Source organism: Cryptococcus neoformans (assembly GCF_000091045.1).
Source record: "Cryptococcus neoformans var. neoformans JEC21 chromosome 10 sequence".
NCBI lineage: Eukaryota > Fungi > Basidiomycota > Tremellomycetes > Tremellales > Cryptococcaceae > Cryptococcus > Cryptococcus deneoformans.
In genome coordinates, this window is record NC_006679.1 from 639,724 (window position 1) to 659,280 (window position 19,557).

At 48.7% G+C, this 19,557-nt stretch overlaps 7 protein-coding genes across 7 annotated transcripts in view; 4 read left to right on the top strand and 3 right to left on the bottom strand.

Annotated features, from left to right (window-relative positions):
- Positions 1–19: 19 nt before the first annotated feature.
- On the bottom strand, positions 20–4,543 carry CNJ02200 (phosphatidylserine decarboxylase, putative). Its single transcript, XM_567388.1, has 11 exons — positions 4,042–4,543; positions 3,812–3,980; positions 3,667–3,762; positions 3,418–3,615; positions 2,650–3,370; positions 2,291–2,604; positions 1,225–2,244; positions 735–1,177; positions 483–688; positions 355–432; positions 20–305 (listed from the first exon to the last, which is right to left on the bottom strand). The coding sequence occupies exons 1-11, from the start codon at positions 4,452–4,454 to the stop codon at positions 169–171; spliced, it is 3,795 nt and encodes a 1,264-aa protein (XP_567388.1). The 5' UTR covers positions 4,455–4,543; the 3' UTR covers positions 20–168.
- A 2,061-nt stretch (positions 4,544–6,604) lies between these two features.
- CNJ02210 (spermine transporter, putative) lies at positions 6,605–8,973 on the top strand. The gene is made up of 10 exons (XM_567516.1): positions 6,605–6,988; positions 7,107–7,511; positions 7,563–7,595; positions 7,648–7,918; positions 7,971–8,093; positions 8,143–8,261; positions 8,312–8,408; positions 8,464–8,553; positions 8,606–8,653; positions 8,709–8,973. Exons 1-10 carry the CDS (start codon positions 6,717–6,719, stop codon positions 8,835–8,837), a joined length of 1,587 nt encoding a protein of 528 aa, XP_567516.1. The 5' UTR covers positions 6,605–6,716; the 3' UTR covers positions 8,838–8,973.
- A 265-nt stretch (positions 8,974–9,238) lies between these two features.
- CNJ02220 (adenine nucleotide transporter, putative) lies at positions 9,239–11,290 on the top strand. Its single transcript, XM_567517.2, has 5 exons — positions 9,239–9,372; positions 9,425–9,735; positions 9,791–10,278; positions 10,337–10,661; positions 10,715–11,290. Exons 1-5 carry the CDS (start codon positions 9,293–9,295, stop codon positions 10,816–10,818), a joined length of 1,308 nt encoding a protein of 435 aa, XP_567517.1. The 5' UTR covers positions 9,239–9,292; the 3' UTR covers positions 10,819–11,290.
- On the bottom strand, positions 10,911–14,020 carry CNJ02230 (calcineurin A catalytic subunit, putative). Its single transcript, XM_024657975.1, has 12 exons — positions 13,702–14,020; positions 13,353–13,498; positions 13,216–13,274; positions 13,147–13,172; positions 12,998–13,096; positions 12,836–12,947; positions 12,641–12,786; positions 12,374–12,591; positions 12,186–12,314; positions 12,045–12,136; positions 11,646–11,998; positions 10,911–11,596 (listed from the first exon to the last, which is right to left on the bottom strand). Exons 1-12 carry the CDS (start codon positions 13,843–13,845, stop codon positions 11,195–11,197), a joined length of 1,926 nt encoding a protein of 641 aa, XP_024513672.1. The 5' UTR covers positions 13,846–14,020; the 3' UTR covers positions 10,911–11,194.
- A 112-nt stretch (positions 14,021–14,132) lies between these two features.
- On the top strand, positions 14,133–16,156 carry CNJ02240 (signal recognition particle protein, putative). The gene is made up of 4 exons (XM_024657976.1): positions 14,133–14,614; positions 14,668–14,815; positions 14,868–15,455; positions 15,517–16,156. Exons 1-3 carry the CDS (start codon positions 14,193–14,195, stop codon positions 15,363–15,365), a joined length of 1,068 nt encoding a protein of 355 aa, XP_024513673.1. The 5' UTR covers positions 14,133–14,192; the 3' UTR covers positions 15,366–15,455; positions 15,517–16,156.
- Positions 15,840–17,603, bottom strand: CNJ02250 (regulatory protein cys-3, putative). The gene is made up of 3 exons (XM_567520.2): positions 16,553–17,603; positions 16,411–16,493; positions 15,840–16,356 (listed from the first exon to the last, which is right to left on the bottom strand). Exons 1-3 carry the CDS (start codon positions 17,134–17,136, stop codon positions 16,148–16,150), a joined length of 876 nt encoding a protein of 291 aa, XP_567520.1. The 5' UTR covers positions 17,137–17,603; the 3' UTR covers positions 15,840–16,147.
- Positions 17,604–18,782: 1,179 nt separating this feature from the next.
- The window catches only part of CNJ02260 (ribosomal protein, putative), a 909-nt gene continuing 134 nt past the window's right edge, over positions 18,783–19,557 (top strand). The window contains exons 1-4 of the mRNA XM_567521.2: positions 18,783–18,849; positions 19,061–19,168; positions 19,220–19,423; positions 19,477–19,557. The exon at positions 19,477–19,557 is cut by the window's right edge and continues 134 nt beyond it. Coding sequence (XP_567521.1) covers positions 18,844–18,849; positions 19,061–19,168; positions 19,220–19,423; positions 19,477–19,557 — 399 coding nt within the window. The 5' untranslated portion in view covers positions 18,783–18,843. The remainder of the gene's footprint in view (positions 18,850–19,060; positions 19,169–19,219; positions 19,424–19,476) is intronic.

Here is a 19,557-nt window from a genome sequence, read left to right on the forward strand (position 1 = left end):
AAAAGCTTAATTCTTTGATGGCATTTCATATGATAACCAAAGACAGTTGTTGGTATATTCCTCCCTTGCTTTATGTTGTCTAATATACAAAATGTTCTTCAAAACGTTTCCCAGGACATGTACACGTTCGTTCCCTATGGAGAGGCGTATCTGCGTGGGGTCAGGCTGTTAAGGCTTTTGTACGCTACGACCTAGACCCATGCCCATGCGGACAAGAGTCTCAATACTGGCACGCCCGTTTTGAAGGAGGTCGTCGTCCCATTGCAAGGCATCTTTCTCGAAAATGCACACGATGGTTGAACCACCTGATTGTTTTATGTTAGCAAATAGTGCGAGCTGTAGGAAATGACGTACCAAATGCAAAATATCCCAACTCATCGCCTCTTTCGACTTCTTGTCCTTCATTCACAGACGTCAAGATGCTTCCCACCACTAATCAACTGTCAACAATTTTCTTAAAGAACATAGAAACTAGGACCTACTCATCGCACCAACCCAAACCGTCATGACTAAACCAAAATTCTCACTATGAATAGGTACGACCTTCCTCACATTTTCGCCATAAACATCAAGAGGCGATCGGATGGCTTGAGGATTAACGGTGTAGTATTCCCCATCAATCATCGTCATCTTACCAATCTTGCCCTTGACCGGAGAGTGGAAACGGTGATAATCCTGAGGAGCAAGTCTGTTTCTTATTAGCTGTCATCTTTATGACCGTTAATAAGACTTACCGGAAGATGGCCAAAGCTCCGCCCTCATACCTATCTATTACGTCCTTGTAATTTGGTCCCAACAACCTTCCGATCGTAAACTCCCTCCCCTTGATCCAGAGCTGAGTGGCCTCGTTCACCGTTTCGAAGGCCATTAGCCTACAATCCGCACATGATACGAGCCTATCATCGTTCCCGGGTTCTTCAATAGGTCTCGCATCTGGTTTGAGTTTGCGGTAGAAGAACTCGTTGAACGTCTTGAAAGAGTCGAGTGGGTCAAGGATTTCATTAATATCGAGATTGTGGAAAGCAATGAAGCCGGGAATATCGACTGCAGAAGAAGGAGAGTCATATTTGAGACCCTGTTTGATAGATAGAGACTTCAAGAGCTTTCGAGCTCTGGCGCCGTTCATACTACCCTTGGCACCTTTGTACAAAACTCTGATGCCCATCCGCACATACACCTAAAAGGGATCAGCCTTGCTCGCTGCCAGACAAAAAATGAACTCACAGCCATCTTCTCTTCCTGCAACTGCCCAGTTATTCGATCCTGTACGATAGTATTCGCGCTATTCGCACCCAACGCATAGCTTCCAATAGCCATTTTGTTCATAATCTTGCTCAAGAACTTGCGCTGAGCTTGACTACTCGTCACGTAGTTCGCAGTTACAATTCTATCCACACGACTCCAATCAGCGGATGCGCAGATCGCGAGGTGTGTGACAATATCCTGTTCCGATTTTTTGCCAAGGCGAGGACGATGGCAAAGAGGGCACGTCTTGATATTGATGACACGTTCGCGATCGTCAAACGGGGTAGAATCGGTCTCGTCAAGGTCGGCATCAGATGATGATTGGGGAGTGAAATTGCCGTCAGCACCGGGTTGACCTGGGGCTGGGACAGTCCCACCGTCAAATGAGGTTGTTCGCTCTACCTTGACAGACGGAACGCCGGGGGGCATCTTGATTGAGCTGACGACACTCCCAGGCCCACCTACCACGGTCTGATTACCTGCACTCTCATCACCGTCCGCACCCTTTTGGTTTCTAGGCTTGCTCTGTCGAATTGACTCTGCAAGCTCATCAGGATCCACGGGAGACGAAATGTTTCCTTGTGGACCAACGAAACCCAAGCCATCCTGAGCAGGTTGCGGAGCTACAGAGGGAGTGCTTGCGTCCGTCGTTGAATCATCTGAGCCAACCTTGGCCTTTTCAAACCGACTCTTCGCCACCTCCCCTTCCAAACACTTGATAACTTCCTCCATTGTCAATTCATCCTTGTCCGCCTCTTTACCGCATATAGAAAAATAACCTTCCAATGTGTGACGAGTAAGAGTAGAGCCGAGGGAATCGAGCATGGCGGTGAGTTCGGTGTAAGAGAGAGCGCCAGTATCATCTGCATCGTATTGAGTTATGTATTGACGCCAGAAACGTTGGCGAAGGGCGTCGTAGGGCTCGTATTTTGCTCGAACAGTAAGTTTGGGAGAGTGCTTGGCTTCCCAAGCCCTATCCTTGTCTGTAGAGATTGACAGCTACAGTGTGTTAGCGCTTTTTAAAAACAGGAATCAATGGATTTACAGTGAATTCTTTCATCTCATGCTTTCCATCAACTTCTTTATCGTATAAGCCAGTTTGGGGATCAGGCTTGGGCGCATCCGCAATCAGCTCGCTCACAGGTAATACACAGGACCCGATCATATCATTACCGGACACCTTGTCCCAATCAAGAACTGCAAATTGAGCAAGATATCCTGCCTCATGTCGGCGAACGTGAAAGAGAAGTTTTTCGTCCCAAATAGGGTTTAGGGAGTGTCTGATCACTCGAGTTCGGAAGACCTTCTTGCCAAATGAGATGACGACAAAAGGGTCCATGTCGAAGGACACTCGCAAAGCTACCTCTTGTCAGTTTTTCGCCTCAAGAGCTTAGATAGACCCACCATTTTTCAGCTTGGGGAGATCGGTCGCTCCTTTGATCTCCAGAATAACGATGCCCAGCACCTCCTTACCTTGCTTGGCATCGAACTCGAACCCTCTGGACTTCTTCTTCTCAACAGGCTTTTGCTCCGTCCCACTATCAGCCCTAGACTTACCGCGCCTGAACAAGGGTCGCCTCGCTTTACCGCCAGGCGTGACGAGACCTGTTGTAGACGTGCCGGCGCTGGAAACGGCTGAATCGGCAGAACTGGACTTGACCATGGGTTGGGCTTCAAGCTGGCCTATTGGCAATGAGGCTTGGCGAGAATGTGCTTTACGTCTGCCTTGAGGGCCGAGGTAGCCTGCGGTCTTTGGCGTCTTGTCATCTACAGGTGCATCACTAGGTGTAATGGATAGACCGGGTACTTGCTGGCCCAGAGGTATGTCAGCAGGCTCATTGGTAGAGGGCGAGTCGGTCAGGATCATGACTTCTTCTTCCTCTAAGGCGTCTTCAAATTCATCATTGGAAGAACTTGAGGAGATACCATCGTCTGACAGAAGTTCCTCTTCATCATCTGGTTCATCATCTTCGTCCTCCGGGTGGACTTCAGAGCCCTGCAAGTTGACCATTTTGTGACCTCCCGTCAAAGAACCCGCGACGGCGGAAGCTGCACCTTGGAGTTTGGCAAGCCGGGAAGGCTCGACAGGCTGAGTGCGCATCTTGACCGTACCGATGCCCTTGTGCTGTTAAAAGTAAGCTAATACTCTTGCTGGCATAGACGTATACTTACGGCTGGCACCCCGAGCACTCCAATAGATCCCCTGCTCAAGCTACCATGATCCATCAAAGCAGCATAAACCAGCCTTATGGTGCGCAAAGATTCCTCAGTGCTGGTAGTGTTCTTTGGAGGCACGAACCCGATTTGGAAGGTGGTGGTGCCTGAGACCTTGTGCTTTCGTCTGGTAGACAGGATGCGTTGAGTAAGGAGCTACGTATGCGATAAGTGGGCGGAATATATTGAGATAGATGGAGCATTCACAGGTAAATTGTCGTGCCAGAGATGGGCATGACCGTCGGGGAACCATTTGTCTACTGGAATCGCTATTTCGCCCATATACTCTTTCCTCATCAGGTCCTATAATCATTTTAGTTCATTCCAAAATCATTCTTAAGAAGGTGTTCACCTTATCCCAAAGCACACCCTCCAAACCTCTGCCACCTACTACCCCAGCCAAGCTCAGGTAAATGGGAAAATCAAAGGTACATGTATCGGCTGGGAAAACAGGGTCCAAGGTCTTTTTGACGACAGGAGTGCTGTATCGGGTACAAGGGGGCATGAGTAGGCTCAAAAAGCTGTATCGAAACAAGCATTTCCCGTCAGCATAGGGCTCTCCCTCCTGACGAAATTATTCACGGATCACTTGTCCCACTCCTATCCTTGGCTACCAGACCTTCAGCTTTAACTACCCTGACTCTAAGCCAAGCCGCAGGTTCCTCTCCTTCTAATGGCTTGCGGGGACCTCGAGCAGCTGAAGCGACTTGTGCAGGAGTGAGCCCGGCCGCTGTCTGATGAGATATGTGCTGGTGCCGAGTCCCCTTTTTCCACCCTCCTGAAGCAGAAGAAGCTGCCGTACTTATGGTGGTAGAAGAGGGATCATCGGGTAGGAAAGGAGAGGGCGCTCGTGAAGAGCGGGGCTTGAAGGTGGAAGCTGCCAGTTTGAGAGGTTTCGATGCGAGTCGCCTGAGCCGTGGCTGTGAGCGAGTGGACCTGTCTGGGTGGCCGGCAATGTCAAGAGCTGCGTTGACGTCTGTAGGGGGGGAGGGCATGGCGGGGTTGACGTGTACTGTACAGGAAGGAAGGAAGAAGCGAGGGGAGGGCGCTGCGGTGGAGCTGACTATATAGGGAACAGGACCGCCGACCCTTTTGCCTTTTGAACACAGCAGCCGACTGCTTCCCCTTCAAGTGACGCGGTCAGTGCACATGCCCGAACCTAGCGAATGGCGCGAGCTGCCACGTGCAAGTCGCGTGCCTTATCAGAAGCCAATCGGTGGAGGGGGAGAAGGAGGATATGCGAGGCTCCTCCTTTGGGATGTTTGTTGTGCCTTCTTCTGTCTTCTTCTTTGTCCCGCCCTCCAGCGCCCATCAGGAGCTCAGTGCATAACCCGATGCCCCAAATACATGGACCATTGTTAGATGCCTTGTTTTTTAGCGATCGAATTGCACCCATCACTCATCCCATCGAATCACAAAACAATACGCCCGCAAAAAATAGCTTTCGAATCGCTGTGCAATGTCCTGTCGACTGTCTTTGTCTCATGCCGGATCCATAACCCGCATGCAACATGGACAAAATGGGCGTACCTACCTGTCTCTCAACAGGAAGCCCCTCGCTCTCTGTCCATTTTCACATTCATGATTAGTCCAATAATGCTTGGTGAGATGTGGAAAACTGCATTGCTGCTGCCGAGCTTGCGGTGCGTTTATTAAATAACTGAGCTCCTAATCCAAACATCCGTCGTCATTCATGGACGATTTTCCGTTCAGACCAGCAAACATAAGGAAGATCCAAAAAAGGGAACAAGGCGCCCTCCTTGACGGCTATTTATGAAGAGCTGACGTCGTCTTCTTTTATCTATGTATAGCGGAAGAAGATGACGGCGCCCCTTCTGCCATGCCTTTTGCTGTCTCCAAACAACTGTCAACAACAATAATGCCGGAGACAAGGGCTGTCTATTTCGTTATTTGATCAGTAACAACGCATGCGAAATTAGGCTAAAGTAAAGCAAAATAGGAGCATAATAAGAGTTGAGTGCACGATGGGGAGGAGACTACTTATTAACTGCCAGTAACCGAAATAAGCCCTACGAAGAAAAGCATTATTCTCCTTTGGGCGTGTGTATGCAAAACAACCACAAGATCGATAAGTGATTGTTTGTTATGAATAGATAAGCAAACTGCTTCGCTCTTAACTTTCTCGAGCCTTTACCAAAACCAAAGCCAAAGAAATGTTGATTAAAGTAATGACGTTATTATTACCGCAGCAATCAGATTAGTCATTGAATGTTCCGTAAAAACTGCAAAAGGTATGGTAAGAAATGTTTACCCAACATGTTATCCAAATATTCAGCCGCTCAGCTCAACAGCTACATAATCATTCATGACTGTCCCCGTTCATTGCGAACAGCAAGTATAATTTTCAGCGACATTCGTGCGACCTATAAAATGACTGAGGATCTTAAATGCGATTCGTGCCCTTCCCTTTCACATCCATTTTTTGAAGATAAAGAACCTATATTATGGTACAAGCTTGCTTGCCTTGGCTCTTCTTATGTCATTTCAACTCAACAGCTCCTTCCTCATTCAATAACCAAAGAAGAACTTCGACTATCAGCAGCGCAACAGACCGCCCTACCGCTATTATCCAGTCCTCTTCATCCACAACTTAGTCCACCTTTTTATATTTATCCTGCCGAGACCTACTGCGCCTCACTATTTCCACCTGTTCACTATCACCCCTCTATCGCCCATACCTTCCAACCTCTTTCGTCAAGAATCGCCCTTCCCGCCCGCGCTTTTTAATTTGCTTCGCATCGGGCTTCGCCACCTAATGAGCCTTTGCGCGCATAACTTGGTTTTAACTGCGACCTGCTATGATTAGGCACGCAAAAGGAAGCTAATTCATTCATTAGGCTTCGGCATTGCACAGATCCCCCTGCTTACGGCCGTTGGGTCCAATCCGCTATCCCGTAGATTGGCGCGGCCGACGGCCGTAAAGAGCCACTGCTGCTGGCGTTGCTCGCGAATCCTCCTACGAATCTGGACCAAAACTGCTTATATTATCCAAATCGAAAATGGTCAGCTCTCATTCAACCCCACTTGGCCCGCTTCCTTCCAACAAGTTTTGCCAGCCACCGTTCCATACTCATGGCATATAAGAGTACAGCTGATCATTTGCCAAATGCACTCCCTATTCGCTCCAAATTCCTGCCTCTTTCCTGGCCTCCCGGTTGCTAGAACCGCTATTTCGCTTTTTGGTTGGATTTACCTTGTTTACTTGACACGCAGATACAAAGAGCCCCCTCCTCAAAATGCTGGAACCAGTAGAAGCCGAGTTCGCCAACCCGCCCATCTTCAGCAACCAGCAAGAAGAGATCTTGCATGAAGAAGAAATCGAAGAGCCTAACGCCATTTCCAACGCTGGCAAGCAAGTCACTAGCGGTTCTGACGACTCAACCCTTCATGGACAGCAATCTTCCGAAAAGGTCAACGAGAAGGACGTTGAAAAAGGCACGGACGAACGGATTATTGTTCATTTTGACGAGGGGGAGGGACCAAAGCAGTGGTCCAAAAGACGAAAGTGGTAAGTAATTCTCTTCCACACTGCTGCATTTCGTGATGCACTACAACCTCGGCGCTTAAGCCTCGACAGCCGTCGTATCGTGCTGTCAACCGCCACATCTTGCTGATTGATTCTACAGGTGGGCCACCACTACCGCCTCCATTCTCTGTCTTGCTGTTGCCCTCGGTAGTGCTATGCCTACGGGTGACCTTCCCGGCACCGCTGAGACTCTTCATGTTTCTGACGAGGTCATTTACATCTCCATCTCCCTCTTCGTCGCTGGTTTCGGTATTGGTCCCCTTATCTTTGCACCTTTAAGCGAAGTTGTCGGGCGTCGACCCATTTACGCCGTCAGCATGCTCTTCTACTTTCTCTTCACCTTGCCCAGCTGTCTCGCCAAGAACATTGCTACCATGTTGGCTGGTCGTATGATTGCCGGTCTTGCTTCCTCTGCCCCATTCACCAACGTCGGCGGTACCATTTCCGACGTTTGGGCCGTCGAGGAACGAGGTTTCCCCATGGCTGTCTTTAGTTCTACACTTTTGTGAGTCTTTCTGTTCGTTCAGAGGAGTTAAAGCTGATAAATCATGTATAGTATGGGGCCTTGTCTTGGACCTTTGTTTGGCGGGTGAGACAGCGAATAATTTCAAAATTTGAAGTCCAATGCTGACGAACTATAGATGGATCGCCGAAAAAACCGGCCAGTGGCGATGGATTTACTGGGTCCTCTTCATTCTTTGCGGTGCTTGTGTCATCCTTTGCATCTTCACTCCCGAGACTCTTGCCCCTGTCCTTCTCCGCAAGAAGGCTGCCCGGCTCAACAAGGAGAATAACACCACCGTTTACGTCTCTGAGCACGACCTCCATAGGCCCCCCTTCAAGGAAACTATCAAGGTCGCTTTGACTAGGCCTCTCGTATTTATGTTCCAGGAAGTTATCATCATCTTCTTCGTGAGCTTGGCCCTTTTACTTTCGATGACTGGCTAACTAACAATCGCGGCAGACCGTTTATCTCTCCTTCATCTATGCTTTGCTCTATTCTACCTTCTTTGCCTTCCCTATCGCGTTTGAGGAGATCCGAGGCTGGAGTATGGGTATGACTGGTGTCTCTTTCGTGTCTATCATCGTATGTTCATTATCTGTGGGTAATGAGTTAATTGCTGACCCATATCCAGATTGGTATCGCAATTGCCAACCTATGTATGCCTATCCAAGAAAGGCTGTACAAGAAGCATTGCGAGAAGCATGGTGTTGTCCCAGAGGGTCGTCTTTATCCCATGATGCTTGGTGCACTGTAAGTCGGCAAACAACCGCAGACGCGCATTCTGATCATCTTTCGCGCAGTACCCTTCCTGTCTCCATGTTCATCCTCGCTTTCACTTCGTATCCTGGCATCATTTGGGTGGGGCCTTGCGTGGGTGGTATCATTTTCGGTTTCTCTGTAAGTATTGGAGTTCTTGCATACATACCATGTATCTGAAGCTAATATGTGGTAGATGGTCATTATCTACATCTCCGGTAACACGTACATCGTCGACAGTTATTCCAACTACGCTGCTTCTGCCATCAGTGCCAAGAACATGACTGTAGGTATCCCATTGTGAATTTCATTGAACATCAGCTGACCTAATTCTTAAGCGTTCTCTCATTGGTGCTTCCGTTCCTCTCTGGATTACCCAGCTTCTCGTAAGTGTCTTAAACCTGTAAATATGATCTGTGACTCATATCGAACAATCCACAGCACAATCTCAAGTTCCAGTACGGTATGCTCTTCCTTGCCTTATTCTCTGTGGTCATCGCCCCCATCCCCTTTGTCTTCTACGTGAAGGGTGGTGCCGTCAGGAGGAGGTCCAAAAGGGCGACGGCTTAAACCAGGTGAAACTGGCCGGTGTGCCACAGTGTATAGTTGCTGGCTTTACGTTTTATAATAGACCGAACAACGAATTGGGACATTAAATCAATGATGAATATACATTTCCTAGCTGTTTTTGATATGGGGCTTGATCTTATATGAATAAGTAAAGCAAGGCATAATCGTACCTGGCCGTAGCTTTACAGGTTTGCTGATGGTTCTGCATCTATCCGCTCTTATAAAATAAATGTATGCCTACCTCATCGATCGCCACCAGCAGTTGGTCGTGGCTCATCCTACTTGCAAATATCGTGACGTGTGCACTTCCGGTTAGCTACAGCCATCCAATTGCCGGCTGGCGACTGGTGACAACCCTTTCCCTTTTTGCTGGGTGACACTATCCACGAATCATTAAGGTCATATATGCAACATTTCTCCAAACTATCGGCATCGTCTTCCATAGCGTTGACATAATGGCACCTGCACACCATCCTACTCTCACCCCGTTTGGCTCAGCGCTCGCGGGTGCTCTCGGTTCAGTCTTTGCCAACTCGTAGTATTTTTCCCTTCATGGCTGAAAACTTGATCGCTGACGTCGCTCAAAGGCTTGTATATCCTATCGATGTTGCCAAAACACGTCTTCAAGCTATCGACGACCCTCTAGAGGATATTGAATCCGACAGCGAATCTGGTGAGGTCTTCGCGGAGAAGACTGAAGAAGAACAAAAACGACATGTCGAAGGCAAAGCGCGTCGACGGCAGAAGAGGGAACAGGTTATAAAGTTGAAGAAGCTGCTCGGAAAGAAACTGCAAAGGTGGGGTATGTTGACAATGCTTATAAGGATCGTGCATATGGAAGGGATATCCGGTGTCTTCCATGGCTATGGAGCAACTATGATAGGAACTTTCTCTCAGCGTAGGTTCTCGATGATTAACTGTATGATCTAAACATGCTAACCTCCTCATGTCAGAATTTACCTATTTTTTCTTCCATACCTTTCTAAGGAAGACATACCTAGCGCGTCTCACCGCTTCCTCTAAGCGCGCTTCATTGTCGACAAGTACGGAGCTCTTGTTAGGTGCTCTTGCTGGCGCACTTGCCCAGATTTTTACTATTCCAGTCTCTGTTATTGCTACCCGACAACAGCTGTGGGATCCGCCGGCAAGGCCCAAGATCCTTCCCGGAGAAAAGGAAACCGAATGGAATGACAAGAGTCCTTCTTTAACTGAGACTGCTCGAGAAATCATCGCCGAGTCTGGATGGACTGGCCTCTGGACAGGGCTGAAACCCGGCCTGGTACTCACTGTAAACCCCGCCATTACTTATGGTGTGTTTGAGAGACTTAAGTCATGGAGGCTCGCTGCAAAGGGTGCCAAAAAACTTGATGTCTGGGAGTCTTTCTGGATTGGAGTTGGCAGTAAGACCTTGGCTACCGTTGTAACTTATCCTTACATCTTTGTACGTCTCTTATTTCCATTTGTTTGGGGCTGACTGGTCTTGGCTGACAAACTGCTAGGCCAAGGTAAGACTCCAGGCAAAGGTTGTCGTATCGCCTCCACCACTTTCTGAAGAAATCAAGAAGGGAGAGGCACCTACGTATGCGTCCATCGCTTCAGCCTCTCCTACCGAAGGCTCTACCGTCATTGTCGAGCAGCCCTCTTCAATTGAAAGCGAACCTTCCACCGAATTAGAGCAGACTCATAGGCATAAGCACACCCATTCGCCTTCTCAACATTACCGCTCGGCTATCCCACTTCTTAAAGCTGTCTATACCGAGAAGGGCTTTAAAGGGTTGTACCAAGGTTTGGGTGCACAGATTTTGAAGGCCGTGTTATGCCAAGGTAAGCTTATGATATATGATGCGCGAATGGCTTGGCTGAAAGAAGTTGGCTAGGCATCCTATTTGTCTCGAAGGACCAATTTGAGAGCTATGCTTGGTTGTTGATCGTATTCTTCGCTAGGTTAAGAACCCGCCTTTCGGCCAAAGCACGAGTCTGAGTTGATTGAGAGAAAGAAAAAATGAATGTTCGTTGTAAATCAACTGGAGTCAGCAATCAATGGAATGTGACGTTATGACCTTGTTCGAAGACTTGCAATTTGATATCAAAATGCATCCACAGTATCTTATCATACAAAGCGAGGAACAAACCAAATTCCCGATCTTCTTTCTAGAGTCTTTTCATCTCAAGGATGTGCGTAGAAGGATAGATTCATAGAACATGGACAAAGTGCGAAGAAGAGAAGGATTGTTGGGGCTACACAGTGTGGTTATAATGCATGTTGATTGACAATTGTTCGTGTGTTGCAGAATTTAGGAAAGGGTCCAAGGTCGTTAACAAGTCGTTCAAACAACTCCATCGTTCGAAACCAGCGCCTACTCTCTCTCGCCTTGACCGCCCTTCGTCGGACTCGAAATAACCTCTGCGAGCCTCTCCAACTGCCCATCACCTTGGGCATCCTTACCACCCACCACATCTCGGATCAAGTGCATCGTATTCTCCAAACTCCTCCTTCGCGTACTCGGGCTAGTCTTGGTAGTGCCCAACGATGTACGACGGCCATGGCCGGGTCGCCAAGCAGTGAGTGGCGGACCTCCAATGGAAGGGCTGGTGGGGGTGCCAGGAGAGCCGGGAGAGCCGAAAGCAATAGCGCCGGAGATAGGAGTTCGAGGAGTACCGGTGATTGGAGAGTCGTAGGGGATTTCGCTGGGGATCTCTTCAGGGGTGGCGGGCATGATGGGAGAGGCAGAAGGTGACGCAGGCTTGTCCTCATCGGGCTATTGACACATTAGCAATGCTTAATGACAGAAAATACAAAACACTGACGTCGATGATGTCAGGAGGAAGCCTCTCATTCTCGATATCGCTTTTTCTCGCATCCTCAAAGCCCTGGATCGCTTCTTTAATACCTTCAGCGCCACTGGCAAGCATGCCAGCGGGTAAAGCGTTTGAGCCAGAAATACTCTTAAGTTCAGACACCCTTTCAGACTCTTCACGCAGCAGAGAGAATACTCGAGACATGCGACCAACAGCAAGAATCTTGTTCTTAATGATTTGTCGTCTTTCCGCTGCAGATTCGGCATCGGTAGGCTCAGGAGCATGAAGAGGAAACTCTTCCTCCTCTTCCTCAAGCTCCTCCTTGGTGCAACAGTTGAGGATTGCAATAAGCATGTCCGTAACTACTGATTGTCAGCTCGGGTCGCACCCTTACGCATAATATCTCACTCTTCTCGCCAACGAAAGGCAAACTCCAGGTGAACACATCCATAAAGTTAGGCAGCCAATAAGGATGGGGCGTACAATTGAATTGTCGGATGCTAAAAACCCATAAATGACAGTACTTCTTATGTATATAATGAAACTCACTTCATGACGTTTGATTCGTACTTCAACACAGCGGCCTTATTAGAGTAAACGTCAAGGTAGTTAGGTGCTGAAAAGATGGTCATGACGGAGGGGAAGCCAGTGGTCTTAGTTTTCCGATACATTCGATAACTTGCTTCGCTTCTCAGCTTGTTCCCTCAAACAGTCACTTCAAGACGCTGAACACTCACCCAGCATCTTGAGCCTCGTGAGCTCGAATAACAGAAAGCAGGTTGTTCCTCTCCAAGAACTGACATGCAGCATTATAAGTGAAGAAGTAACTGCAACCTCGGACATGATTGTGCAAAAAGTTTTCGTTGGTCTTTTCTGAGCCAAAGTCTTCTAACGGATCAGCCCAAAGGATATCGCACATAAGACCTTGAGTGGGAGGCTCTCGGAACCGATTGATCTGACATTTTTATGAGTCGTGCACTCTTCGATTGAAATGGGAAACGTACAGATCGCAGATCATCGAGGGTATGAAGCTCTGGCGACAAACCACCATGGATGCACAGGAATTGCTTGTTCATAACTGCCGCCAGCGGCAAGTTGCAGAAACTCTCCATGCAGGCATTGTAAACAGTCTCGGAGTACTTGTGCTTGCCTAAGATGTCGTTAATTATAATCGTTTAGTGCAGGGAGTTCAGACTTGCACTCTAGCTTGAAGGTGAAATAGTCGGTCAAGTGTCGGCACTCGTGATTACCTCTCAGCAGGAAAAGAGTATCGGGATACCACATCTTGAGCGACCACAAATAAAGCACACACTACAAAAAGCATGTTAACCTAAGTTTCAATAACATCAGATAAGACATACCTCAATAGAAAAGTATCCTCGATCAACGTAGTCTCCCAAGAAGAGATAACGAGTGTCTGCCGGGTTTCCGCCGACCTCGAAGAGCTTCATCAAATCGTACTACCCCAGGTTTAGCAACTAACCACTAGAAAATTGAGCATGGTACGCACATATTGACCGTGAATATCACCGCACACTATACCCCATCAGCGATATGCACGAGTCTAATCATAACTTACCAGTGATAGGCGCGTCAACTTCCAGCAAGTTTGGTTCTGATCTCAAGAGCTCTCCACCCCTGTGCCGCATGTCAGTTTCTGCCCATCATCGCGATCGGCAATCGCCAGGACCGGCTGAAAGTGTGCCATGGACCAACTTTTCAAGGATATACAAAGCTTGCTCCTCAGTCAACCTTCCTTCCCGATAGAAGTGGTTCTTTAAAAATGCAATATCGGGCTTGGTTTTATCCGTCGTGGACCAGAATTGGTCGTCGGTCGGTACATACATCGCTGGGGCTTGAACCTATAATCAAGGAGTATGTCGTCAGCGCGCACGGCTTCAGGATAGTTATTATATAGACCATAGACTGTTATTTGAGCCTAGCTGATTTCGCTAGTGCTCTCGCGGACAGTATAGCGATTCCCGCCCACGATTTTGAATGATTAACTTCCACCGCCGCACACGCCACCGCCTCCTTCACCGCTTTATCGTCTCACCATACTCACATCTTTGATGACCCTCTCAGTGGTGCTAACGATTTCACCGTTCTCAAGCTGGTGCTGGGTAAAGTCTATCTCCGGGATGACAAGGTTTGAGCGGTTGTTGATGGCCGCAATGGCATTCGCGGTCTGAGTGGCTGGGGAAGCCATGGCGGAAGTTGACTGTTTGGTGGTAGAAGCAGGCGGTGGCGAAGACGCAGTAACCAAGACAATTGAGTCAGCTGGGCGGCGAAAGCAGGAAGGAAGAGGCAGTCCAGTCAACTAGTGGGAGAGAGTTGCAGGAAAACGTTACGAGGACTGCGTATAGGCAGAAGGCAGGTCGAGATGGAGGGTAATGGTGAAATCACAGGTGGGGCCCTCCACCGGGCCCGACGACGCGCCACCCCACTTATCCCCGACATTTCCCGCCTATGACCTATCGGCATTTACACGTCCACCCGCGCACCTCTCACCAACCTATATCCCTTCGCTGCACCAACATAGATCCGCACACCACAATGCCCACCGTAGAAGACTATTTTGACGACGACACCGACCTCCCCTTGCCCTCTTCTTCTAGACCCACTCTCCCGAACACAGGTACCCGCGGAGCGCTCCTCGAAGAGATCACTTCCGACGATGAAGGGGACATGGATTTCAGCAAGCTCGCAGAGCAGGGACGTGGGATATTCGGAGAGAATTCCAAGGCGCCAGCGCCTTCAGCTCCAAGCTTTAGTGCGAGTGACAAGGGGAAACTTGCGGTCAGAGATGGAGACCAAAATGTAGTGGGCGGAGGACCGACAATCAACCCTAATACGCCGATGGGAGGACTTATGGGTGATATGATGAAGCTGCAGGCCGCAGAAGAAGAGAGACTGGAGAAATTGAAAGGAAAGTTTGGGAACGTGAACATTGGAGCCGATCCCAGTATCTACAAGGGGTGAGTTATGCTGTACCTGATTGTGTGTCAATGCAAGAGCTCATGGGAGCCAGCTGGAACGTCGTGTATCCGCTGTACTTTGACGCCAAAGTCTCAATCAACTCTGGTCGACGCGTTCCCAGGACATCGGCTGTCTGGTGGCCGATAGCAACTCAGATCGCCGAAGCTTGCAAATCTCTGGGCCTTCCTAGTGTCCTTGAAGTAAGTCATGTCAGCTCTTGCAGCGTGTAGGAGAGGCTAATTCCAAAAGTAGCCCGAGAGGTGTCATCCCGCGGATTGGGAGAATCCTGGCCGAGTCAAAGTGCAATTTGTAAAAGACGGCCGGTTTATCAATCCCATCATCAAGAACCGTACCCAGCTGTACAAACATATTTCAGACCAAATCCGTCAGCGAAATCCTTCCATTGTGTTTGATCCTGCTGCTACTGCCTCCCGACGTCCGCAGCCTTTCTCCTCCGTCTCAGCAAGCAAGCCATCAAAGAAGAGCAAAACCAAGGCTAAACTGCCTCCAAAAGCCCCTCGACCAATCGTCAAACTTCCTACTCGACCTCCACTCCCACCTGCACCTGTCCCTAATCCTGACGATCGGTTGCCGTTCAACTCACCTCTCATTCCAATGGGAGTTATCATTGCGGCGATCAAGCGAGAGAAGGCTGAAGAGAAAGAAAAGAAGAAAATTGGTGGTGGCGAGAGTGCTGGAGAGCCCAAGGCTCCGAAGATGAAGAAGATTGTGGTTAGGGGCAAGAGATAGGCTGAGGCACATCATTGTTGTTGGGTTTCATGAAGAGCATTAAATGCATTTGTATAACACCAAGCATACCTTATGTGCAGCTGCTGCTTGGTTTGTCCATCTATTACTGTTTCAACGCACGGCCTACTTTCCTGACTATTCACTACCACAGCGTCCGCTTCTTCAGTAAGCAAGGATTAACATGTGTCATTGTAATGATGTAAATCATGCTGTCGGGTTCACCGTTACTGCTTCTGTTTTCACAGCTTAACAGAGCACATTGAATGAAGTCTGCACGTTGTGCATCTTGTCTGAGCATGACCGACTTTCATTGGCTTCGTCGACTCGCACATAATACGAGATACGCTCCTTTCTCCCGAGTCTCCTCGATAGGACCTGCCCAAATACAGCAGTCATCCGCTATTATTATGTATGTAGGAGAGTGTTTGTATGATTATTCGCCGGTCGCAAAAGCACTTCCTTCTGATACATTTGTATCCTGTTATTCGCTAAAAGAGATATGTGCCAATGTATCTCTGCATCCGGCCCTTTTTCTTTTCTTCCTGTACGTACAAAACATTCGTATAAAAAACCAAGAATTCAGACGTATGGCTTTAACCGACTGAAGGAAGACAAAGACCTGTTTTTTGTAATTCGAAATTCGATGGAAAGCTTAAACCAAAGTAGATAAAGTAAAGGCAAAAATGAAGGTAACTCATCTACTCGAAAACAATTAGCTTGCTATAAACAACCCCTTTACAATCTATCGTGATCTACTGATACAAGCCACGACATTTTTCACCCTACTCATCCCGCTTCCTCTTCCCTAAAGCGGCCAAAGCAGCCTGAAGGGCATCCTGTCCTTGTGTGTCGTGACCGGCGCCGATGACACCAGCAAGAGCAGCTGCACTAGGGTTTGATCCGTTCAGAACGATGGCTTTAAGTAATCGGTTCTCGTTTTGGAGAGAGCTGTTTTCGGCGGCAAGAGAGGCGACCTGGGCTTCAAGTTCCTCTGCAAGATTTCCCATTTAATAACTAACACATCTGAAAGGAAATTGTGACGTACTGGCTCGTCGCTCAAGGGCTTGCTCGCGCTCCTTCTTCTTGGCTCGGAAACGAGCAGATGCTTCAGTGTTTCTTCGTCGCTTGCTGTTAAAATATCAATATTAGTTGACCGAATAATAAAAAGACAGAGAAGAATAACGTACTCCTCTTCGAGGTCGTTAGGGTTTGCGCCCATTTGCTTCAATTTTTTCGCGCCTGACGGCTTGTCATCGGTAGGAGAGTCTTCGTGAGCACTGACAGTGCTCGCACTTGACACGCCATCCTGGGTGGTCACAGATGTTGCAGGCAAAATGGTGCTCTGGTGGTGCGCATTGGAAGCAGGGTTGGTGTAAGGAGCAGGAAGAGGCATGAGATAGTTGCTTATTGTTTGAGCAGCGGTCTGTTGTTGGGCAGTGGTAGAGGAATGGCCCATGTAGGCAGCAAGGAAAGACTCGAGGGTGGGCCCAGAATGCTTGTCATCTTTGCTGGCGGATGAAACTGGTGTAGCTACGGTGGCAGGGGTAGGGGCGGGCGCAGCAGGAGCAGACATCTGGTTCTGGGCAGCTTGTTGCTGCTTCTTCTCTTCATCCTGCGGAGATGGCACGCTGCCAAAGTTTCGGAACAGCTCATCGGCGTGGAGGAACCCCCAAAAGGCTTCTTCTTGCTCTGGGTTCATACCGGACGACGGGGGGGTGTCACCCGGAATGGTATTGAGAGCCTGAAGGTGCTCGGGAAGGTCGGGGAACATGGCTGTTGGTGACTATGTCGCGAGTGAAGACGAGGGTAGAAACTGGTCAAAGGACTGACAATGAAGGGATGTTGACGAAGACACGTGTGTGTAGCCTGTGGGAAGCTTTGTTGCAAAGGAGACGAGGACTTGTTGCTTGTTATACAAACGAGCGTATTTTATAGCGGGCCTGCAAGAGAGATGCGATTGCGCTATGACAAAGAAGGTCGGGAGGGGCGTGAGTGTCCACGGATTTTGATGGGACTGAGCAAGCGCGGGATGTGATTCGGCGTGCGACCGGGTGGGAGATTCGAGGGTTTGATGGTGTTTCTTGCGAAACGTTTTGTCGAGCAATGCTCTTTTGTGGAGGTAGTGGTGGTGGGGGCAGAGATGCGCGGGTGACTGCCAAAGGATGGGCCGATAACAGAAGCGCGTTGTCGATAACGAGGTGGAGAGATGGATGTGGAGATGAATAAGACAATTTGGAATTCGGAACGGGGGCTTTGGGAATACCCCCCTCCGCTTTTTGGAATTGAAAAAAAGGGTCCAGTTGGTCTCATTTCCGTTTTCGGTAATTATTTGGCCCCTAGCCCCGGTCTGACGTGTGCCACAATGTATTGTTTGTGATATCGCCGCACAATTAGCGCCTCTTTAACAGAAAGGCCTTCTTTGACGCAAGCCTAGCCACTGAACATAACCCAGAAGGCACGCGATGAGGAAGCTGCTGGTGGTGGACAAAGAAGCTGAGGTGTTTATTAATTACTCGGTTTACTCGCAATTGCAAAAAAGGGGACAGCAGCAGCAGTTCACCTCCTTTCATCCACCACTGCTGTCGTCATGTCGATCGCTACTGCCGGGCGATATGCATCATGCATCTTGACGCTGTCCCTCTACTGTCATTATGCTTATACATGTTGTCCATCAGTCATTCAATATTAAAAACAAAACCAACCATCCAACAATCCCTGTCGCCGTTGTGCCAAGGAGGGAGACAACGACACAGAAAGAGAAGACATGACGCTGGAGCAAGTAGTAAACAACTCACTATCCTTGAACTACCATTTTAATTGCATGAAAGAAGATGCCAAGAAAGAGGGAAGAAGAAGCATTCTTATCTTCCTTTGAAATGTTTGCTTGCCGAATACCATAGTACTGCAGTTCCTCCTTTGAACGATTCTTATTCCTTAGCTAGCGTTGACGACATGCAAAGCATCACTTGTGGTACTGTTGTTACAGTAAATCATTGCAGAGTTTGTCAATCATTCGATAACTACTATCTTCTAACGAATAACGTCTCCTATGGTAGCATCTCGCCGACGAGAATAAAGGGGAGCCACGATGCTATTCAATAAAAGCGGGACATTGGATTCAAGGAGGAAATTGCTGTGAGAAGCAGCAACAGCGCTTGAAACGAAAATAGACATGATGGTCGCTGTTCTGTTTTGTTGTGAGCAGCAATGACTCAGCACGGAGCAAATACCCCGCAATGGACTCTGAATGAAATGTATTCGTTCTTATCGGCGTTAAGGGCAGGCATTCAAAACCCGACAGCAATTTATTCTTATCCTCCCTTTGTCGCGCGTCGGCATTATACGAAACGCCGAAGTTGCGTTTCGTGAGTCGCTCGCGGTTTCCCGAATGGCGAGGTTTACCTGAATGAAAGCTCTCCTTAACCTTCAAGTTATACTTCTCTTACCCCTATTTCTCTCACCTTAGGACTCGGACGAGATGGTGGTGAGTTGACTGCCGATAATGCTTGCGATATGAGGAGGGAAGCGAAAAATGAAAGAGGGGAATTCGACAAACAATGGTGCAAAGAAAAATAGCAGGAGGAAAATACAAGCTGAGAGAGCTTTAGGAGGAAACTGGAGGACCGAGGAGGAGGATTTGGGCGTTGGGAAGATGACTGGCCTGGCGACAGAAGCAGAGGCTGACTCTGTTATAGCAATCTACCTTCAAGCGTTTTGTCGAGGTTGGCCGAGTTGTCCTCGTTAACGAGGGCCCTTCTGCTGGCAAGCTCGCCGTGATCGTTGAGATCATCGACCACAACAGGGTACGCTAGATGCTCTCCCCGAAAGTGTGACACGACTGACATTTCCTTCAGGCTCTCATTGACGGCCCCACCACCTCCGTTTCCCGTCAAGCTTTCCCCTACCGAAACCTTATCCTCACTCCTTACACCATTGCGTCTCTTCCCCGAGGTGTCGGTGCCGGTCCCCTCAAGAAGGCTATTGAGAAGGCTGGTGTTTCGGAGAAGTGGGAGCAGAGCGGATGGGCTAAGAAGTTGGCTGCCAGGCAGGTCAGGAAGGTGAGTGTTGGGTAGGATCTGGCGCAACAGGCGACTGATTAGGCTTTTCACAGAACGCCACCGACTTCGACCGATTCCAGATCCAACTCGCCAAGAGGGCTCGAAGGGACGTTGTCCGCAAGGCTTACGTCAAG